General features: G+C 51.4%; 1 protein-coding gene and 1 long non-coding RNA gene across 2 annotated transcripts in view; one reads left to right on the top strand and one right to left on the bottom strand.

Annotated features, from left to right (window-relative positions):
- The window catches only part of LOC109286202 (uncharacterized), a 226,871-nt gene that overhangs the window by 188,510 nt on the left and 15,795 nt on the right, over positions 1–22,566 (bottom strand). The window lies entirely within an intron of this gene.
- On the top strand, positions 656–22,452 carry FAM107A (family with sequence similarity 107 member A). Its single transcript, XM_006260288.4, has 4 exons — positions 656–891; positions 15,800–15,974; positions 19,182–19,338; positions 20,861–22,452. Exons 1-4 carry the CDS (start codon positions 813–815, stop codon positions 20,966–20,968), a joined length of 519 nt encoding a protein of 172 aa, XP_006260350.1. The 5' UTR covers positions 656–812; the 3' UTR covers positions 20,969–22,452.

Genomic DNA, 22,566 nt, shown 5'->3' with positions numbered 1-22,566 from the left:
GCACTATTAGCTTTGTGGATAGTAACTGGGCTGGAAAAGGTGCTGTCTCCATCAACACGCTGGGACACTACTGCAGTATCATGGCTCACAACGGCACGGCAGTCCTGACTCGAGGTGCTCAGCCACAACGGCTTCTACCGAGGCCCCCCACAGCCACCCCCCAGCTAAGTAAGCTAAGTAGGTCTGCTCAATGCACATTTAGGAGCTTGCTGCAAGCCAGACAGAGATTCGTGCACCTCCGTCAGCTCAGCGCAGCTGCTCGCAGTGTGGGAGTCGCAGCGAATGTTCCTGCCCAAGCTGCTGTTCCCGGCGCTTGGCACATGGGAAGCTGTTTTATCAGATGAGAAGGATCAGCTCATTCCTTCACGCTGGGCTGCTGCTTGCTCAAGGGGGAAAAGCATCCCAGAGCTGAGCAATTAATGGGGGGTAGGGGTGGGGGTGGGGGGGTAAGCTCTGCGTGCAGCACTGCCCAGGAAGCTCACTGTCTGGGCAACGGACTCTTGCAAAGGTGTTAATACTGCCCCCCCGGCAGCATGGGCTGCTCCCCGCACACCCCCGTAACGCACTAGTGCAGATCCAAGCGGAACGGTTTTGTTAGAGCAGAATGTGCTTGTCAGCAGGGGAGGGCAGCAGCTATACAGCGGCTCAGGTCACGTGGCTGTTTATTCTCGCTCCCTCTGAAAAGGTCTTACAGAAGTGAGAGAGCTTAGCAGTACCCAGCCAAAAGTCATGCACACTTAGGCTCGCACAGCACTGACAGGAGCAGCTCGCTCAGCCCAAGCCACACTGGGAAGCCCCAAGATCTCAGCCCCATGTCTCAGAGAGTGGAGGACCAGGTGAGGGTACCACCTGGAGCTACCGGACTGTACAGAGCAATGCTGGTCAAATCAGGTAAGCACAGGTGTCTCTCGTAAAGCCTTCCCGGGAAATCTCCCGGGCAGCCATCGAAATCTGAGCGACAGGAAACTTCCCTTTGGGTTTCTGCGTGCTTGCCCAGTGCTTTCCTCCGAAAGCAGATGGAGCGTTTCTGAGTGCCTCTCTCCTGGGCGGACGCTGCGCCACGCATGCATTTACCCTGGGACTATTTTACAGCCAGCTCCAAGTTACGCTTTTGAGACGTCTCTTCCCTTTAATCCTGCTGTAGCTCAGTGGCTTTAACTCCTTTGTTTCTGCCTTTCTAAATGGTTCCCCAGGCCCCTGTACGCTGTAAGCAACTCCCCTCTGCAGTTCAGGTGCTCTGCTTGGAAGGGAACGCGTTGGACAGAAGATACGTGCTAGTGAAGAAGATAGTGCTAGCCCTGTTTAACTGCTGGGAACTTACTCTCTTCTCTCTTAAACATGTCTGGGCTACCTTAAAGCAGTCACTGGTGACTGGAAGAGTGGGTCTCTTTCGGCATACCTCTGTTAAAGCAGAGCAAACAAGTGATGATTTATGAGCAGTAAATGATCGCTAGGCATCTGTCACTTCTTAGCAAAATAAATCAGCCGTTGCACTGGTAGTCCCTAGCAATACCTTAGAGGGAGGAGTCCTGTACGCCCTGAAAAAATGATTCGGGACGCCGCAGTCACAATATTGTTTTGGCTGCTACCATAAAATACTATGGCGTGTTTCTCTCTGCGCAGCGTTTGACAAGTCTGAAAGGCATCCAACTGATACACCTTGTTAATTGTTAATAGCAGGTGGGATCCAAGGCCGTCATGTTTATTTAACTATCACAATCGGAGAAGTTTTGAACTAAATTGTTAATTAATACGCAGGATTTCACCTGCTTCCACAACAGAAGGGATGTTGCTGCAGGCATAACTTTGTAAGCGGCTTCAAGGCTTAGCTGATATGCAATAGGAGAGGTAGGAATTTTAAATAAAGATTGTTTGGTTTGTGGAAAAATCAGTCAGTGCTTGTTTCCTGAGAAAATGTGCCAGTGAGCACAGCTGGTGAAATCCCAGGTCCAGCGGCCTGCCTTTCTGGAAGTAGCAATAACTACGGTTTGGGAGAGGCTCCTAAGCTGATTCTGCTCCTATGTTCATCAGAAGGAACTTGTTCGCTCCAGTGGACTTTCCCCGAGCAGTGGAATAATTGAGCGTCCCCGTCCACACGTGTCCAGGGAACGGGAAATCTGCCCCGTCCCCACATGTGTCCAGGAAAGATAGGCAGCATTGGGAACAGACAGGTGAATGGGAGTGTCACTAAGTACCACCAGCATCTAGATGGCATCAGTGGGCAGTTTACATCTTGCACAATTACTTTGTGACGTGCTGGGTCAAGTCGCCCCTCTACGCGGGTTTTACAGATCAAAGCTGGTCAACTAGCTCAGGGGACAGGAGGGGCTGGGGGCTTACAGGCTTGGTAGCAGGACGGGACGCCTCTGGCTTCCACAGCAGATTAATTGGTCAGCACTAGCTTAGACTAGTGGGCACCAGAAGATGCACCACCTAAAAGCTGCTGAGTGGCCTACCTGGAAATAAGCTATTTGATCTCCTAAAATCACAGAACTGGAAGGGAGCACACAGGCCATTTCCCCGACGCCCTGCACAGGTGCAGGATGCGCTGTTCCTAACCCAGCACAGATGTCTTCATCGTACAGGCAGACCTCTCAGGCTCTGGTCGAACACGTGGCTAGATACCAAGATCCTGATTTTCTTGCTTCCCTTTACTGACAGTGGGCATCAGAAAAGGCTGTTTTCTTCTCCTCTGACTCAAGGTGAACAATTCTCTGTTTTGTGGACCACCCCTTGAGAAATTCCCATGAAACTGCTATGAGAAAATGGGTTCGACACATTTGCAGGGAAGAGTTGCTTCTATGCCCAGATTAAAACATGGCATGTAGATGGGTGCAGCGCACACTGTCCTGGGCTGGTTGTCATCTCACTGCAAGCCCAAAACAATGGGCATTATGTAAAACTGGGGGAAGGACCCCCAGCAAAGGCAGAGAGGACTGCTAGAGGGTCAAGTCCCAGCTATGGCTGAGCTTGAGAAAGGGTCAGACGTGACCTGTGGCTGGAGGCTTCCCACAAAAGCTGCTAATCCCTGAGAGCCGTTTCCATTTCCAGTAACACTGGCATTTGCCTTCTCTTCCTGACACGGTTCCCGTGGTTCTTCCCTCTGCTCCGGAGTTTCAGTCCTGACCACGGCTGTGGGAACCTGCCACGTGCTCGTCTGCAGCTCAACCTTAGAGACCTGATTGTTCAGGAAGCATTTCCCAGGGCGCTCACATCAGGTTACATTGGCCCTATTACATTATAAATGCCAGAATTAGGCTTGGTGAATTATTTAACGCTATAGATTAAAAGCATACAAAGGATTCTTGCTCTTCCTTTTGGAGGCCGCGCTATTGTTTCTCGGAGATACAATCACCTGGTGTAGGGGTGAGTGACAAGGAGGGGAGTGGCTGCCAGGTAACACATCTCCGTGATGACATGCAAAGAAAGACTGCAGCCAACTCTGTGCGCAGCAAGGTCCGAAGCCTGCTTCCTTGGCAGACAGCGTGGCTGGAGAGAAATAATACTGGGGTGTTGGTGGGAGCCATCTGAGACAGTGATGAGAATTAGCATCTGCCTGTCTTCGGGCGGCTGTAGTAACAACTGTGACGCCCACGACCACAGCAGCATTACACCACTGCAGGCATTACGTAGCCTCCAAGAGTCTGTCCCAGAAGTGGCCTGTTAATGCTGCTCCGTGACTGCTCTGTGCCACACACTGTGGACTGTGACCCTTCGAAAGTATCTGCCTGCAAAGCCCCACCACTGCGCCTCAGACGTCATGCCGACTCCAGGCCCTGCTCCCTTCTCACCGTACAAACCAGACAGCTTTGCACCTGGCTTCTTGTCAGACTCTACTGCCACGGAAAGGGATGCAAACAGCTTTCCAGAGCGGGTTGTTTCCTGCCTTTTGGAGAGCTCCGGAGGAGAGGAGCGCCTCCCAACTCCAAGTGCTTCTCACTTGCGAGCGAGATTCTTGCCGAACTCCTACGAGACAGACCACCCTCCTGGTCACAGAATTGCAGCGGCACGGCCCAAAGCTGGGAAGAAACTAGGACTTTTTACACCACTGCTTTCTGACGTCAGGTTAACGCAGCTTCAGCGCACAGACTATGTTTCTCCAGTGAGGATCTAACCTTAGTTTTTTCTGAGCTGTCAACAGCCCCAGTGCCTTCCACAGCACCGTTAGTTTGCACTAGCTCAGGATCTTCTCTGTGGGCCTTGCTGTGGGAAATGCAAGGCGGCAAGGACTGGCCAGATTAGTGCTTCCTTTGCAGTGCTAGAGCAAAAGGCAGAACAAATCTCCATCACCTCCTGGCAGCCTCAAATTATACCAAAGTCGCCGTGCATTTTAGCCATGCCGCATTCTGACCTTTACACGCAGGGACGTGGGTTGAAAATCTTACCTAAGATTCAAGCAGGGCTCTAAGAAGTGCCAAGGGCATAGGAAAGCATTCAAAACTCCCCAGCAAAACATCAGGCTAGAAGCAAAACAAAAGCTTCCTACTGATTTGTCACTGCACCTTCCCAGTGTCTGCATGAAACAGCCGGCACCTACGTGTTGTGTTGCCAATCTCACCTCTTCCAAGCAACATCTCAAGAAAGGCACCTAATATCAGGGTTCTTTTGTAAAGCCGTGACATTCAAACTTATAAACAGAGCCTTCACCTTCACAGTCTTTGTAGGCTCTGCATACCTTAGGGTCTCTTTATACTAGAGAGGAAAACACCTATAATTTAAAATCCATTTAAGTCAATGGAAATGCTCCCATTGGCTTCAAATAGTCTTTGGATCAGATCCAAAAGGCACTGATCTGAGACACCTGCAAACTAGCACAATGGCCAAATGTCAGTCAGCTTGGCAAGGCCCCTGGGAAGCCAAGCACTGGCAGACCGGCTGGCTCTCACTGTGCCAACACGCCGTTAAAACTTCTGCAAATAGAACGGATTTCCTCCAACAGAGCTGCAAAGCTTCAAAGCACCTAAAGTTCCCCGAGAATCGTTATGGAAGTAGGAACACGGGACATACAATGATGCATGGGACTTCCGGTGCTAGTGTGCACCTTTTGAGATATCGGATGGCTCCTTGGGCCAAAAGCAGCTCTTCCAATTGATTTAGAGGCTTCTAAGACGTGGATATTAAAATACTAGTCCATAGCAGGCCGTGTTGCATGGCACTGCCATACAGAGGCCGTATTGTTCTTTTATGCGACGCTGCAGGTGCTGAACACTGATGCAGCTGGGTGAACTGGGGGCTAACCAGGTGCAGGGGGGCAGGCGCAGCAGCTTCTCTTTTAGACAAACCCATCTGCAGGCTGCTGAGCTTTTTTCTTTGTTTTTTTAAAGGAATAAATAAATCAGATTCACATTTAGAGTCAGCAAGGCTCGGGGGGCGCCTGCCCATTCTGACACACAAACCCAGTGTGTTCCCGCAGCAAAGAGCAGGTGCTAATGCATGCGGGCAGGCGCACGCACCTTCCCCCCGTGCCGCAGTGGTGATGCATGACTGACTCCAGCCTCCTCAGGGGAGTACCAGAGCCAGCACTTAGCTCCCAGCTACTTCTTTAGTGACTGGGGGCGAGGCAGCAGATCTTAGCCAGTCTCACAAGCTGCAAAGCCTGTTTGTCTGGTAGCAGCCTGCCCGAGCGTGCACTCCTGACCCCCTGGCATCATATCAGGCTGGGTCCCTCCTGAAACCTGCCCTTCCTTCTCCAGTTCCACTGATCTTACTGCACCGCTGGCTTCAGAGTTCAAGTCAGGTGTACAGTTTGCTGGATCAAAGCACAAGTGCATACACACAGGCCCAGAGGCACGTTCTGCTAGTGCACTAGCGAGGGCACCAGTGCTGCTACAACCGGTGGCTCAACTGTGGCAACCTAATTTGCTCAGGTCACCAGCTGAGCCAGACTAAGCCTTTCAAGGCAAGTTAGCCGAGGCATCTCAAACTCATCCTGCCCCGGTGAAGCTTAAGGCAGAGTTTCAAAAGTGGAGGACAGGTGCCGTTATAGGCACTAGGCGCAGCATCCCGCTTCAGCGCGCAGAATCCTCCATCCTCCCTGTGCGCGTTAAACGCCCTTTGTGCCTCCGGGCAACCAGGGAGACCGAGCTGCCAAACGAACGAGCAAAGTGCAGCGGTGCTGACCCTTTGCAGCGAGAAAAGGACAAGTCAGCCATTCCTAATTACAACGGAGCGGTTTTTTTCTAAAGATAACAGCAAGACCTTTGTGTCTCTGTACCTAACTCAAATATCTTCCTGATCCCCCTCCCAGCTTTGACTAATCTATTATTCAATATATATTAATGCTACTTTTATTTTTTTTTAAGCATCCCCCCTCCCCCAGGTCGCATCACAGATTGCTCTGTACAGATGGTATTTCAGTGTAATTTTGTCAAGATGCAGCAGTTTTCGCTTTGGAGTTGGACTGCTCTACAGAGTCGGGTTGATTCAGAGTTTTGAAAGGAGCTGGGCTGGGCACCGGAGCTTTGGTGAGGGGCTGAGTTGCCATGGAGATCTGTTGTGCTTAATATTTGTACTTTGGCAGACAAACTGGTGCTTCAGCGTAGCACACAAGTGGATGTCAAATCCTTGGAAATGGCTACAAGCTTCAGGAAAAGAAAACAACCAGGCTGTGGCAGCGGGGTGTCATGCGTGCAATTTAAATTATTGCACAGGGTCAGAGGTGCAGCGAGCTCTGCTGAGCCACGCTGAGATGCAGTGCGGTTTTACAGTGGGTTGAAAGGCGCAGGATATTTAAGAGGTGCATGTTCATAGATTCATAGATGTTAGGGTCGGAAGGGACCTCAATAGATCATCAAGTCCGACCCCCTGCATAGGCAGGAAAGAGTGCTGGGTCTAGATGACCCCAGCTAGATGCCTATCTAACCCCTCTTGAAGACCCCCAGGGTAGGGGAGAGCACCACCTCCCTTGGGAGCCCGTTCCAGACCTTGGCCACTCGAACTGTGAAGAAGTTCTTCCTTATGTCCAGTCTAATGTTATCACACTGCACATTAAACATATCGATAGCAGACTAGCCCAGCTCAGCAACCCACCACTGCTCATTTCCATTCAGTAGTAGTGACATGAGATTTCTTCCTTTTAACCAGACGGCAAACACTTGACATACAGAGAGAGAACACTGTCTACATCTCTGTTATCAGTGGGCACTCAGACCAGGCGCCTGGTAAGGACACCCTCCCCAGGTTTTGCAAGCCCACAACACACAAACCTGCACCAGAAGTTCTGGACTTTTTGCCTTTCTGGCCAGTCTCTGCCAGGAACAGCATTTCCTATAATTATGACTATTAACAAACATTCCCGTGCTCTGTGGCTTGACCCCCATTCCTTGAAACTAGGAACTGCAAATTTAGTTTTTGTAGCTCTCGCTGAAAATTAAACTATGAAACCACATTGGAGAAAGTTAGTTGTAAAACTGTAGTTAAAGCATTGTCTTGAAGTTATTCATTTTGAAAGGCAGCTGTTTTGCAAGGGCATATTAGAACTTCCCTATACATTTTTGTGAATTTGTATATTGTGAGACACTTCTGTGAAGGGCATATTTCGTGGTGCCATATATCATAAGGGTGCGTTCGTCAAGGATACACTAGTTGGCAGGATCAAACATGTATAATTTAGACTCCGGAGAAGTGACTTTGTTCAGCAAAGATTTGATTTCTGAGTGTAAATAAGATGGGAGGATGTCTAAAGGGCAGCTGCAGCAAGAGGGCCTGCGGGAAAGGCAGCCTGAGGACTGTGTGCAGCCTATCAACCATGCCTGGGCCCTTTGGCCTATTATCATCTTTTGCCCTGAGATAATCACAATCATAGGCCCACCTTCCAAACAATTCACATTTAATCAAGTGACCTGGAATGAAGGGCTTGGAAACCTGAACGTGAAAGCCTGGGGTCTCTGTCAGCCCCAGGTGCAAGAACCATCTGTCTCAAATCTACACCCACGCTCGGGGGAGGTCTCCACTCCCAGCGGGAAGAATACCCACCTCCGAAAGGAAACTGGAGGAAGCAGAAGGGTGATGAGGGAAAAGGGACTGAAAGCAAAGAAAGCAACATCTTGGAGGTTAGAAAGTGCAGGGATAAACGGAGAACTGCCAAAAGTCACGATGACTGAGGTCTCACACAGGAATTTAAACAAGCAGCAAAAGATGCTTTGGTCAGAAAACTGAAATGAAAACAAGAAAAGGAGATATGGGACTGCTATGCAGCGAGGGGGGGATAGCAATGAAAGGTAACCTGGAGGGCCAAAAACAAAATACACATTTCTCCTGGGTTTTCAATACAGAGAGCAATAGAGACAATGGGGACAAAGGCAGGTTGGCTAATGAGGATGTGCATACAGACACAGACATTGCCACAGCCAAAGTGCAAGACTTCAGTGCACTTGTACGGGAGAGGCCAGTTAATTCCCCTCCCAGAATACAGAAAGAGCTGGCACGGTAAATCATGAGTCTAGCAGAAGGATGTTTAATAAATCTACCAAAGCAGAAGTGATGTCATCAGACTGGAGAATAGCAAATGTAGTGTCTCTAATGATGAACGGGGAAAATCCATCCAAGCATCTAGAGACCCACGAGCCTGACCTCGGTAGTATGCAAGGCTTTCAACCAAACTTTAAAGGGCAGATTTAATTAAAGACATAGAAGTAAATGGAAAGCATGACAAAATGCAGCACAGGTTTACCAAAGATAAATCTTGGCAGGTTTTCCTGAGATAGTCTTTCGATGAGATAATTGGTATTTTTAGATAAGAGAATGCAATAATACTTAATCAATCTGTACTTCAGAAAGGCATCTTAAATTATTAAATTAACCAGAGAACCAAGAACTGTAAGATGGACAAAGCTCTGGCTCAATGGGAGTTGGCAGCGGGTTGTGCTAAAAGAAAAACTGTTGGGCTGGAGAGAGACTTACTAGTGCAGGTCGTTAAGGATCATTCTTGGAATCAGTCTGAGTTAGCATTTTCATTAATGGCCTTGGCACATAAAGTGGGAGCATCCTAACGAAGTTTGCCGATGATACAAAATTGGAGGTGTCACCAGTACAGAGGAGGGTCAGAATATCCTCCACAAAGACCCGTATGACCTCGAGGACTCAAATAATAAAAGTGGGGTCAAATGTAATACGGCAGCAGAAGGTGCACAATCATAAATATATGCACGAATAACAAGGCCTTCTGGCGTAGGCTGGGGGTTATCCATTCGAAACGAGAGAATAGAGAAAACCTAGGGGCGCTAGTTGATTATTGGGTGACTGTGGGGCTTCCAGAAGCTTCATCAGCCACGTGGCTCCGGATTTTTCTTTTCCTCAGCCCCTTGTCCCTTAAAAAAGATCAGCTGTAAGCCAGTAGTGCACCCCTGCCCTTTGCCCATTTACCGTCACTTCCTTTTACAGGGGATGCTAATCCCCTTCACATGCCCCCAGCTTTCTGGCCTGCACACCGCCTGTAAACAAGGCAACGGGGCCGCTTCGCTCTCCAGCATGCGTGGGAACGCACGGTCCCTGGGTCATGGCACCGTGCATCAAGCTAACTGCTTACCCAAGACACGGAGGATGTCCAGAGCATTCAAACCAGATGGAGGCAAACAGATGGATGCCAAATAAATTCTGTGGCGTGCATGTCTGGTCCCCCCCAGGTCTGTCACAAGTCTCACAAATTGCTAATTTCAAAATTTCCCTCTTTTGATTTCTGCCCTTCCCAAAATGGCTACTGCTGCCCCCTAACATCACTGGGACTGCAGAGCAAAGGGATCACCATCTCCTTCTGCAGATGAAACCAGGCTGCTCACAGCAAAGAAGCGCACAGCATGCACATTTGCACTGGAGCTGACCGCAGGGTCCCGGGCACGCTTAGTCCCATGCAAGAGCCAGGCAGGGATCAGGAGAGGGTGGGCGAAGGCAGCACGGGCTTGGCAATTCTAGACCGTTAAGGCACTTGTTGAAAACGGGCCTGTGCTTAGCAGGGCCCAGATGAGAGGCTCTGGTTGGGGCCAGTGGGCACACAAAGATTAGGAGAAATGGAGGTATAAACGTGTCACTCCTGCTGCTGCAGCCCATCAACAACTAGACCCAGAATGGGTGTTCACGATCCTACAGCCAGCTGTCTATGCCAGCTATAGGAGGGCACCGCTTCTGGAGGAAAACACCCCCTTTGTGCAACAGGAGACACACTAATAGTCACTTGATTTTTCTTGGTCAAGGTGCCCTGCAAGCTGGGCATGGCACAACTACTAGGTGAAGCAAGAAGTTGCTATAGGAACTCTTTCCTTTTTACAGCTATGAGGGTAAATATTGACTTAAAATCTACCTAGCTGGCTAGCATGCCTGCTCCAGGTGACCGAGTGACCTACCTGCTCTGCTTGTCAAGGTTTTTAGTGGCCCAAAATGCAAAATTTGGGGAAAGATTCCCTTCATGTAGGTGCCGTGCAGCGAGAGCTGCAGAGGTCAGGCAGCAGGACAGGCCACGGGGCTCCGAGATGAGAATTTTGCCCTTGGCGTTTGGAGCTAAAGATTGGCTTGGTAAATATTTCTCAAGGTGAGCTCCCCTTTCCTCTCATCCCATGTGGCCTGAGCCTGTCCGGTGAAAGGGAAAGGGCCTGGCCCCTGCTACTCCTCACGGCCCCTCCAGTCTGAGGTCTTGGGGAAGCCGGGAAGTTTGCATTTCCCCTTGATTGCCCCTGGCTCAATTGGCAGAGGCTCTGGGCACACAGTATAACCGCAGGCACATAACAAAAGAATGGCACGTCTAGCTGGAGCACTGCGAGCTCGCTTAAAGGCTCCTGTCCACCCAGCACGGTGCAGGACTGATTAGCCTGGGCACAGACTGTACTCACGTGGCTACACTGCTTCTAGCACTGGAGGTACCTGGCGATGCTACCTGGCACTGCACAGCTTTGCTGCTGGTGAGGCTTCCCTGACTGACTGCAGCCGAAAACCTGGTCCAAAAATGGGCAGAAGCTGGCACAGGCTGGTGGCTGCAGGACCTCCCTCGGTGGTGGCTGAAATCTGAGTCGCCTTTATTTCCACGTCGCAGTATCCCACAGGGTTGGATGGGAGGGTTTGATCCTGGACCATTTCTAATTTAAAAATATACCATCTGGAGAAACCTAGAGCAACAGTCACAACGGGCTGGACCAGGCCTGATGTCACGTGTGAAACCTCTGCCCCTCTCCGGACGAAGCCCCAGCCTCAGTGCCAGGCTGGCGGGCCCCTCTTACTCTGGTCTACGCACGGACTGCTGGACCAGCTATTTCAGGGCTCCAGGCAGATCCATCTGGGAGGTATCTCAGCTAAGGGCTGTGTTTCTTTTTCCGGAGGAACCTGGTCCAGCGAGTGCCCATCAGAGGGAACTGTCCAGCGCGAGACTGCTCGGACTCATCGCAAAGGCTGAGCCCTTCCGAGAGCTGCACAAGCTGCACACTGTCCCAGTGCCTCCGATCTACAAGTGGCAGCTCCTACTGAGCAGGGAGAGGCTAGGAGATGAAGAAAAGGGCCGGAAATTCAGCTGTCAGGGCCGCTGTCCTGGGTCCGTGTCGTTCCCCTTGCCCTTTGCCATCATTCTTTCCAGGCTCTCCAGGACAGCGATTTTCTTTCACATTCTGCCAGTTCTGTTTTTAAATTGCTGCCCTGCTTCCAGGAGGGGTGTCGCGGAAACCTTCCCCTCTCCGCTTGTCCGCAGGAGAGACGACGGCTGCCCCGCAGGACTCGTGGGGCCAGCCGGTCTCTGGGGCTGCCAAGCGGTTTTGGGGAGGTTACCTAGGAAACCGAGTGTGACCATGCACTCATTTCCTAACGGTGCACAGAGGTGGGAATGCTGCTGAGTGCTTAGTCGTGAGCAAATAAACTCTGGTATATGCAGCCTTGGCCTGGGCATCGAGCACGAGCGCTCTTGTGTTATTCGCAGGGAAAACTTACCTTGAAATGCAGTTTCCCTTGGGATCCGCAGACCACTAGGAATGAGGGCAGGGAAAGTAGCTTGACACAGAGCACACCGGTAAGTGTCCGTGAGTAGGGTTTTAAGGTATCAGTCCCCAAACAGCAGCTTTTCAAACCCCATGCAGTCTTTCCCAGGGCTGCAGAGAACGCCTTCAGGCGCAGTTACAGATCTTGTCTGTGTATCGCCCAGACTGGAACAAAGCACGATGAATGTCCTTCAGTGCTCGGTGACACGTCAGAGATGTGCTTGGTGACAGATGGCCAAATCATGCAACAGTGGGCAGCAGGCTACAAGTGCCCTGCAGAGAACAGCCCCAGGAAATGGCCCACGGGCGCTGAGTCTTCACACTCCTTGAAATGAATGACATCAAGTCCTGAACCAGAGCTCCACCCCAGCAGAAGTATTTTGGCTGTTGTGGGGGGAGGGCCTGGGCCTGGTAACATGTAGAGGAAAGAATACCTGTTCTTAATTCCTGTGTAATCCTGAGCCACACCTCATTTTTCTTTCTATACTCAACCCGGTGCTAATTACACCTTGCCCTGTGCTTGACAAAGGGCTGCTGGAGCCATGCGGTTCAAGATGGCTTGACACTCGCATTTCTCTTTGCCAAAGGGCAGGTGTCTGCACAGGTCTTACTGGTAGCTGGGAGACCTACAGAGACCCCACCAGAAGCCCAGGTGTTCATGCTGCAATATCAACCAGCAGCTTCATGACATCTGTGCATCCCCAACAGGTCTGACTCAGTGGAAACCACACTAGAGGCTACCTGCTTTCTACAGGCACCTTCCTGTCCTAATGACGCAGTCCTAGGAAGCGTCTGTACATCCGCTGCAGTCACTGGCCAGAACATGAGTCCGTCCCTTGCAGGGCTCCACTGCGTCTCAGTCCCCGTCCCCACACTCTCACAGCCGCCCCTTGTTCCTAATCTACTTGGTGCATTTGCCCTGGGTTCAGAGACAGGAGTCAAACATGGACCAGTGGCTTAAAGTTGCAGCCAAGTAAGTTTAGATTGAATATCCGGAAACACTTCTTCACTGCGAGAGCAGGAGGCAGCGGAATAGGCGCCTAGGGAAGCTGTTCAAGGACAGGTTGGACAGGCACTGGGCAGGGATGATGTAGGTGTAGCAATGCCTATTTTCTACCACAGGTATTTCACAGGTGTCTGGGCTTTGATGGTTGCTCCCACCCCTGCCTTTTTCTACTATATGTTTCAGGGTATTTTTAAGCCTCCCCAGAGGCACTGGGTGTTTGCTGGTTACAAGTAAGGCTAAGGACTTCAACTTGGGTGTGCCGATTCTTCTGCTGGGAGCAAAGGCGGAGGGTCCTGCCCCTCCACCTGGGGCCAGGCCTGTGCCATATTTGGGGTCAGCCAGGATGGTCAGACTGCCTTCCTTTGCAGCGGGCGGCATGGCTCTTTAACCAGGACCTCTTGACCATATATTGACAACATCTGATATAAGCAGGACGTTGGCTGCTGTGGCTCCCCTGCTTTACCTGTGGCAGGGTCAGGTGTGAGGTCTGCGTTGTGTCAGGGTTGAGGGCAGTCTTATGTGGGGTTTAGATGCTGGTTTGGACAGGGCTGATCCTGCCTCAGGCAGAGGTTGGACTAGATGTGACCTCTGCAGTTCCCTGCCAGCTGCACACCTCTAGGACTGTACACCGGGGGTGGAGGGCACCAGGATGCTCCAGACCGAGCTCCCCGAGGGGGCTGGCTCCCTCCCAGACCACCAGCAGGCAGGGGAAAGCACATGATGCACTGGAGATGCCACGGGCTGCTGAAGACTTGCACCCATGGAAATCGGAGCAGGCTTTGCTGATGCCCCAGACTCCCTGCTGACGTATGTCAGCATCGCTAAACCGAAACATAAACTCAGCGTGGTTTAAATTGGGCACAGCTTCACTGAGCCTGCCCCTGGCTCTTCTTAAAGGGATCTGGGGATCTGTTCTCTTAACAGGATCGGGTGTCCTAAAGGGTTCTGGCCTACGGGATTATTTTACTTTCACGCTCACTACTTGCGTTGGGCTGCATTGCCCTGTGGCAGGGCCAAGAACCTGGGCTGGGCACATCTGTCACCGAGCACATGTCTGACCTGTCACAGACCACTGAAGGAGGGAGGATTGAAAAAGAAGCCCAGAGGAAAAAGACAAAGACAAAACAAAACTATTCTGCATCGGTGGCAAATGACACATCACTGCCCGTAAAGCCGTTGTTTCCATCAGGTAAAAAGGGTTTTGACCAAAACCCGCTTGCACACTCTAACCCTTGGCTGGTCTTCAACCAGTGCCTCTCTCCTGAGCATGCTGCGGCTCTCCTGATTTTGCCAGCTGAAAATCTGGCTCTGTAAGTACATGCATCAACCAGGCATTTGTCACCAAACAGCTAAACGCAGTCACCTTCCCTTGCTACCAGCAAGGATACAAAATTCCAGTGGAAAATACTTTGGTGCAGGAATGCCCATATCCAAGTGGTGTCTGTGTCCCGAGCTCTCTGCCCCAATTACACCGATGTGACAGGTTCCGATGCGTTTCCTTTCACCCCCCGCGCGCTGGGCACCGCTCCCATTAATGTTCAAGAGAGGCTGCTCTGTACCAAGTCATTTTCTTCAGCATTTTTTTCTTAGACAGCTTTATTTGATCCCAATCCATTTTAAGTTCATTAAACACTCCCAGCCCATGAAGGAATGGGCAGGGGGCCGGACTCGGTGGTCTACTGAGGTCCCTTCTGTCCTAAACATGTATGAATCCATAAATAACCCTCCCCTGTCTTCTTCTCTTTATTTCATGATTTCCCTTTCAAATGGGCTTTGTTCTTTAAATACAAGGGAGCTAGCCAAAACGTAGAGGACGATGACATTACAGAAGAGCGCAAGTTTGCCTTGCTGGTGCACAGACCCACATGCCTTCACTCCATGCTCTCCAAAGCCACGAAAGGGAGGGAGACCCATGGCTGGACTGCTACACACAGCTTGTTCCTGGGACTGTTTGCACTGATTAGGAAACTGTTCCAGTTTCTGTTTGCACAGGAGCAAATTGCTCTTCCAGGCTGCTTGAATTCCCCGATCGGGTTGCACCCTGGCACAGATTTGCCAGCTCTCTGGAGCACACACTTAAAGCCACAGCGCAGTGCAGGTGCCGCACCCTACAGCTGATGCTGTGCCCTTGTTCTCTACAGGTTTTTAAACTAACAGAGTCACTAGATCTTGGAGGACATCAGCAGGCAGATGGCCAATTGGATATGGAAAGTGCTGTCCATTACAATACTGCTGCCGCTTGTTCTGACATCTTAGCGTGTAGAAATGATCGTGCTGTGATGGCAGGTTACAACTGCTGTAATTACATCTGACATGTTACAGGCGTGAATGCTGATACCGCGAGAGGCGCAGGGATGGGTCTCAAGAACGAGACCAGCCTGACATCAGGAAACTGTTTCATAAGGAGCCTTTCCTCGGGCCTGATCCTGAGGTCCTACCATCCCGGGGCTGCCTGGACATGCTGGCCTTAGGGACCGACTGCCCCAGCTGTGAGCTTGCCAGCACAGAAACACTGGGTCCCAAGCTGGGGGTTCAGTTTTACTGAGGTCTATTTTAGTCTTACAGGATGTTACACTGAAGTCACAGTGGGAAGTAAGTGGTGGAGCCAGTGACTGCACCCACCGCAAGCAGAGCGATTCATCTGTGGCAGAGTTGCACAGCGAGGGAATCTTGCATTCCCTGAGTGGACACAGGCAGGCATACACACATGCGTGCACACCTGCACACACAGGGATGCTCCCCGAGACCACAAGCTGCTTGGGGCAGGGCCAGGCTGCGAACTCGCACTCACTTTGCTCCCATCAGCAGTGGGACTCCTCATGCAGTTGCCTCTATTCTCTTCCAGCCTCTATGTATTCAGAAATCCAGAGGGAGCGGCCAGAGGTTGGGAATATCACGGCGCACCCAGACTACATCGATGGAAACCCTGGCCTTATCAAACCAAAGAAGCTCCTAAATCCTGTAAAAGCCTCAAAAAGCCACCAGGAGCTCCACAGAGAGCTGCTTATGAACCACAAAAGGTGAGAGCACCCCCAAGCGCGCCTTCAGATCTGTGCATGCCAGGTGGGACGAGAGACGCTGTGCTTTCTGATTTGCCTCAGCTCGGGCTCAGCTTGGTAGAAAGGCAGAGGCAGCGGTAGCCCCTTGGGTGCTCTGGACAGACCCCTCTTCCTCTGCTCGGCTGTCATGCACCTCGGACGTGAACTGCCCTTTCATTCGGGATCACAAAGCAAGGCCTTAAAGGCTTGGGCCACCTGTTCACAGTGGCCCAGCGGTCACACCACTTCCCCACAAAGGCAGGGGAGGCTGCAGAAGCAGATCCCTAAATAGAGAGATGCCTTGCAGTCTCTTCTCTTGCTCCCTGGTACCAGGGAACACCCTGATATCCAGCCTCCTCCTCCCCTTTAAAGGGGACCTGGGGATGCAGGCCTGGGTACAGGTGCTGGCAGAGGGCCACAGAGATGTAGCCTACTTACTGACAGTGGACGGTCTCCACGCTGGCTCCTGCTTCCTATAAAAGCATAACTGCTCTTGGTTCCAGGTTCACCTAGTATTGGTCGGTCCGCGTATCCCACTGGGTTAGAGCAGTGTGACGCTGCTGAGACCAGTGGGCTCATACAGGTGCCACGCTGGAACATGTCACGGTGACCAGAGGATGGAGATGGGTGGTGGATGCGGTCTGAGGAACAGAGCAGGGAGTGAGTGCCCTTTGCTGAGCTGAGCGGCGGTGCCAGAGCCCTGCCTCGTGTTATTCCCACATAGATCGCTAGATGTCATCGTAACACAACCGTTACCATCACCACTGCCTCCACCCCACCCACACCCGCTTCCCACCCAGGGGAGCCCAGGGCACCTGGGGTTAGACCCGTAGCTCTGTGCACCAGCACCCAGCAGCACCAACATTTGTCTTAAACAAATATGGAGAGCAAATGCTCCTGCAAACAAGAATCCCTGCACTGGTCTGTTGTTGCTGGGTTGTTCTAATATCCTGGAGTTGTTTTGTCTTCATTTAAACCTGGGAAGCAATCAAAGCCGGATTTATCCAGCCCAGCCTTTGCTCACAAAAGCTCCATCAGACTCGGTCATCTTTAATACTCCCTTCTGTATCTCCTGCTTCAGTTATACCAAACCTATGTCAGACACAGCCTTGCAGGCTCAAAAGCCCAGAGAGTTAATATGCATCTTTAAGATAGCAGGTTGCCAATATCCTGCATGTCCCAACCACGTCCTATCTGCTGTCTGAAGAGAAGGGCGGAGGATAGGGAGAGTTACACAAAGCTTATAATGCAGCTTGCTCTGTGTATTCCCCTTGGAGCAGGACAAGGAAGCAGCTCAAAGGAGCTCTTGGCACAGCCAGACTTAGATCCTGAACAAAGCTTCTCAGTACCGAAAGCAAAATCAAATAATACTCAGAAACCCAAAGGCAGCATTACAGCTTCTACTCCCCTTACGCTTCCTGCCTGAGACCCAAGCCCAGGCAGACTCGCTTTCTCCAAGTCAGCAGTAGCGAGCAGCTTTGACTACTGAGGGGAAGGTCTCTGTGTAGCATTTGAATCTTCCTGGTGTAGACAATATCATGGAGCCCCCGCTGCCAACGCACTAAAGCCAAAGCAGAAACAAGGGTGACGGGAGGATGCATTAGACAGAGTCCCTCAAACACACTGCCTCACCGGGAAAACCCCTCCCTTGTTGGCCCGACGGGTGCCACAGCTAGATAATGTTTACCTCCCATAACTGCACATCGAGGTGAGGTATTCCCAGAGCACTTGTCACTTTGGGGAGGAAGCTGTGTACCCGAACACTTGAGTTGCTTCTGCTTTGGAGCAACCATAATGAAAATCACCAGGTGCCAGGCCACGAGGGGCCAGAAGAGTATCAGAGGTTTTTCATTTCCTAAATGCCATTGATTTCAAGCGGCATGAGTGTATGACTGTGCACTTGGTGCTAGCAAATGGAGTCCCATTGCTAGTACGTACATCTCGTACCCCATCCTCCAAGTCAGGCGGTTCTTTCCGTACGACGTGCTGGTTCTTCCCTGAACCGACGACCCTCCCAGCCTTGTGCCCGAGACAGATTCCATTAGCAAACTCCTGCTTTTTGTCCCATTAATGACACTATTAAATAAGGCTGGCCACAAGAGTAGTCCTTCTGGACCTCAATCCCAGCTCGATCCAACCCCTTGCAACACAACCCAACCCACTGGTGTGTCACTGTTGGGTGGCTCCTCACCTACCTTACAATTCTTTTACTAATTTCCAGATCAACCGATAATCTTCCAAGTGGTGCTGTATCAAATGCTCTCCTAGCTAGTGAAGTCGGAGGGGAGACGTGCTCTAGGACCCGAGTGCAGAGGCATTCTTTTAATGCTCTCAAAAACGCTCTGGAACTTGTATGCCAAAGACAAAGAACATGTAGGGAAAGGTTTCAGACCTGATGAGATGAATAACCTCTTCAAAAGGAGAACAGAAGCAAGCAGGGAGACTAAAGGGCATGGGAATAAGGACTGATCAGCCGAAAAGCTGTCACAGGGGTCACAGGACTGCCAGAAGTCAAGCTGTGACAGCTGCTGTCAAAGAGAATTTAAACAAACTGCAAAGGGCTCCTGAGCAATACAGCAGAGAAGAGAGCAAGGGAAGAAGTAGGGCCATGATGACCTGAAGGACCAGGTGTCAATTAAAAGTAATGTGGCCCTCCCGCATGCTTGACTGCAGATCTCAGTACACGTGTCAGGTAGATCTGTGTGCAATACATATTCCTCTGCAGAGGGAGAATCAGAGCACAATAACTGCTATCCAGCGCCCCCGGGCTGTGGGTGATGCATCAGGAAGAAGATTAGGGGCACGGGGCAAGCCTGGGTCTGAGCCTGGATTGTGAACATCCCAGCACCTGATCTGCCGTCAGCCCTTCTCTCACGCCCATGCCAGGCCCGGCGCCTGAAACGGGCTGGCACGCAGGTGAAGGCTCCTGACCCAATTAGTCTCCTGTCCCCCCATCAGGTAACACAACACCCCTGCTTTGAACAAACCTCAGGATTTTAGACGCGCTGCGAGGCTAACTAGCAGTGCCTGTTTAACTGGCTGACATGGCCACATGCAAGAGAAGAGCCCTGGCACTTTGTCCAACAAGCCCGAACTGCACGTCTCTGGGCAGCGTGCCACGGGGGGCTGAGAGTCCTGGCTGCAAGCAGACAGGCTCCAGCTCTGACGTGCTCTGTGTTTTGTTCACAGAGGCCTAGGAGTAGAGAGCAAGCCGGAGCTACAGCGAGTACTCGAGCACCGGCGGCGAAATCAGCTGATCAGGCAGAGAAAGGAGGAAGAGGAGGCAAAGAAACTGAAGTCTCCATTTGAACAAGAGCTCTTGAAACGGCAGCAGAGGCTGGATAAGGTAGCCACTGAATTTCAAATCCCTCCAAGTAATGTATAGTAAATGCCCCACCAGAGGTCTGGACAAGCTGGAAGGTGCTTTAGGAGGAGACAAGCGCTGGCAACGTTTCTGCTGCCCGTGAATCAAATGGAGTAAGAACCACGTCGGTGGTGCTGTGGAGCTGAGCACATGGGCACCGAGGTGCTATGGGCAAGCCCCCGAGACCAGGCACCACCGTGTGCTCCCCTGTGCCTGCCTTCAGCCACGATGGGCAAAAGGAAAGGGTCAGGCCCAGCCTAGACACCCACAAACCCCCATCTCTGCCCTCCTGGTCCAGGAGCTGGCTCAAGAGCCTCACGCTCCACATCCCTCCCCCCAACCCCAGTCAAAGTGATGCAAGCAAGAGTTTCCATTTCTCTGTCCCCCTCCCCTATTTGCCACTGCCCCCACAGACACGACCGGCACATTTCGGGAACAGCATCACATCAGTGACAGTCCCGGGGTGAGAGTGACCCATCGGTGCTGGTATGAATTCCGGCTGTTAAAACAAGCCCTGCGGCAACCACAGTGGCATTCGCTCTTACGAGGCACTTGTGTTACCGGAGTGCCGAGGGGGGTCTGGGGGCGACAGCCCTCGCGCCAAACCAGACAGGACAGAGGAGCAGAACAGGAGAGGAAGCAGGGAAGACAAGCGAGAGGCAGGCCCACAGTCTGGGAGGGCAAGGGGACGAGCGTGATGGGGCTGGGTCTCAGCATGCCAGCCACTTCGCCGCTGGCAAAGGCAGGTTTGCAGGAGGGATTTGGGGGCAATTAATGCTGAAGCTTTGCAGGTGCTGAGGGGAAGCCCATACCCCATGCAAGGGGCAGCAGGGGCGTGGGGACCACAGTAGGCCAGGGACAGCAGGGGCTGTGGTCACTGGCCAAGCTGCGGTAGGAGCTGACATCCCAATTCCACGCTGGCATAAAGGCAGTTAATAAAATAAACAGCTGAAGAACAAAGCTTTGAACTCAATGTTCTCAGCCCTGGTAGCTTAATTAAGAGGATTTTTTCTTCTTCTCCTGGGTTTCATCTTCACACCCATGCCACTGCCAATAATTCTTTAATTAAACCATTGCACCAGTTAGCAGGCAAGGACATGAACCAGCCTTCTTCATCAAACAACACTTCTGTGGTAGGAGGAAGATGACCTATCTTCTAAAGGTCTCAGAGCTGCATAAGTCTTGCTTTTACACTGACCTTAACCCTTTCGGGAGAGTGCACTTGTTTTAGAGACTGGGTCACACGTGGGAGATTTGGCTGCTGATAAAAGGGTTGGGATGTTAATGCCCAGATTTGCAAACGCAGTCCCTGCATGTATGATGCTGACACTGCCTGTGGCCAGATACCCTGGTTGCACCTGAAAATGAAGTAATACACGTGTTGCTGCAATGAGAGCGATGGGAGTAGGAGCCACAGAGTCTGAGGACTGTAAGTAAGGGTGCGCTTATGCTCTCCGGCATTCCCACCATGCATAGATAACATTTGCTGTTCTCTTGTTTTCAGCTGGAGAAAGAGGAAGAGAAGCATGAAGAGCATGCACCAGAGTTTATTAAAGTAAAGGCAAACTTGAGAAGAACAGCAACACTGACAGGGGAGGAAAAAGTGGTGTAGCACCTGCCAAAGCTAAACGCCGGGTCACATCCAGCTGGGAGCTAGTACCTGCACACTGACATCTCTGTCTGTGGTGGACGTTTGCAACCACGTCTCTGGGGCTACTTACTGCTATTAATGCTTGCTGCAGTAGAAATGCATACAAGGGCTTTCTCCTCCAGGACAGGGTATGGTAACGGTGAAGGCGCAGTATCTACTAGTAGAAGTACTCATATGAAAAGATGAGGAAGCTTTCCTCTCTAATTATGGGTGCATGCTAACATCCACCCCTATTAACTCATGGCTAACCCCTTGAGGTAGGGCATACACTCACACTGCCCAGTTTACAGTGGTGGACACTCCTGGAGGCTTGGCAGACTCTCCCAGGTCTGTGAATCATTCCTGGAGCTAAATCTTAGAGCAAGCACTCCTGTCACTGGCACTGCCGGGTACAGGGCGGCAGCTGGAGAGCTTCTTGGAAACCTCCAGGTGACACCCTGAAGGGACGGACCTGCATACAGCAGGGAATGGCCAGGGTGGCCGGGAGCTCCAGCTCGCAGCACTGCCTCTCTTCCCTGCCACGTTTATTCTACACAAGCATTCGTGTCGGGAATCTCTCGCGCATGGTCATCAAAGACCAAATGAAAGCTGAAATCAGCTCAAATGTCCTTGAGTCTAAACGAGGCTTTTCAGGTCATCATTAAACCAACCCGGGCAGAGCCTGTGCTCATTACCTATATGAGAAATGCAACCAGCTGAAAAGGGCCAAGGCACACTTGATACGTGGCTGTGGAGGACATGGGCTGATGTCTCCCGAGCGGTGTTGGGTTAGATTAAACTGTTCATGTCAAACAGGGCCGGGTTTCCTAACTCTGTTGCTTCCTTTGAAGGTGTATGGCCCTAGTTCAGTTGCCTTCACAAAACATCTCCAAGAAATTACACAAACGAACGTTGCTTCTCCTGCTCCAGACTCCATGCACCAGTTAAGCCCCACTCCACTGCATGCGGACCCCCGCCCAGCACCCAGATTTGCCGGTCTGGCCACAGTCAACAGAAGCTCAACAGCTGTAGTAACACTCGCAAAACAACCTGGTTCCCCCCTAGGGAAGAGAGCTCCCTCCCCTCCCAGCATGAGTTCTCCGGGGGTAGGGGTCTCACGGGGTGGGAGTTGTAGGCATCATGCTTCTACGAGCTAAGACGACTGCATTGTCTTCACACACAGCATCCTCACCCCGTGGCTTGGTGAAGCTCTTACAGGGCGAAAACCATGAGTTGCAGAAGCCTCCACTGCCTTTCACCACTGAGCGTGCCTGTATGCCCTGACATGCTGGCTGGCCGGGAGCGCTGGAGTTTGGTTTTGCTTTTGTGTGTGGACCCGTAGTCTGGTGGCAGGAGGGTTTGGGGTTGTGAGCACTACAGGAGAATGTGTAAACCCAAAGGAAAGAAAGACCAGCTGTCATTACATTAAAACATTATATAGCAGCGGAAGCATCGTCACCAACACATTTTGTAAACTCTTTTTGTCTTTTTTTGTACACAGAGATCCAAACTGTGGGCTTAAACTTCCTTTTAGTATGCCCGTAAAAAGCTTTCCTAAAGAAATGTGATTTACGCAATAA

Source organism: Alligator mississippiensis, chromosome 12, assembly GCF_030867095.1.
Source record: "Alligator mississippiensis isolate rAllMis1 chromosome 12, rAllMis1, whole genome shotgun sequence".
Taxonomy (NCBI): domain Eukaryota; kingdom Metazoa; phylum Chordata; order Crocodylia; family Alligatoridae; genus Alligator; species Alligator mississippiensis.
The sequence above is the reverse complement of the archived record's forward strand: the minus strand, read 5'-3'. Positions and strand labels throughout refer to the sequence as shown.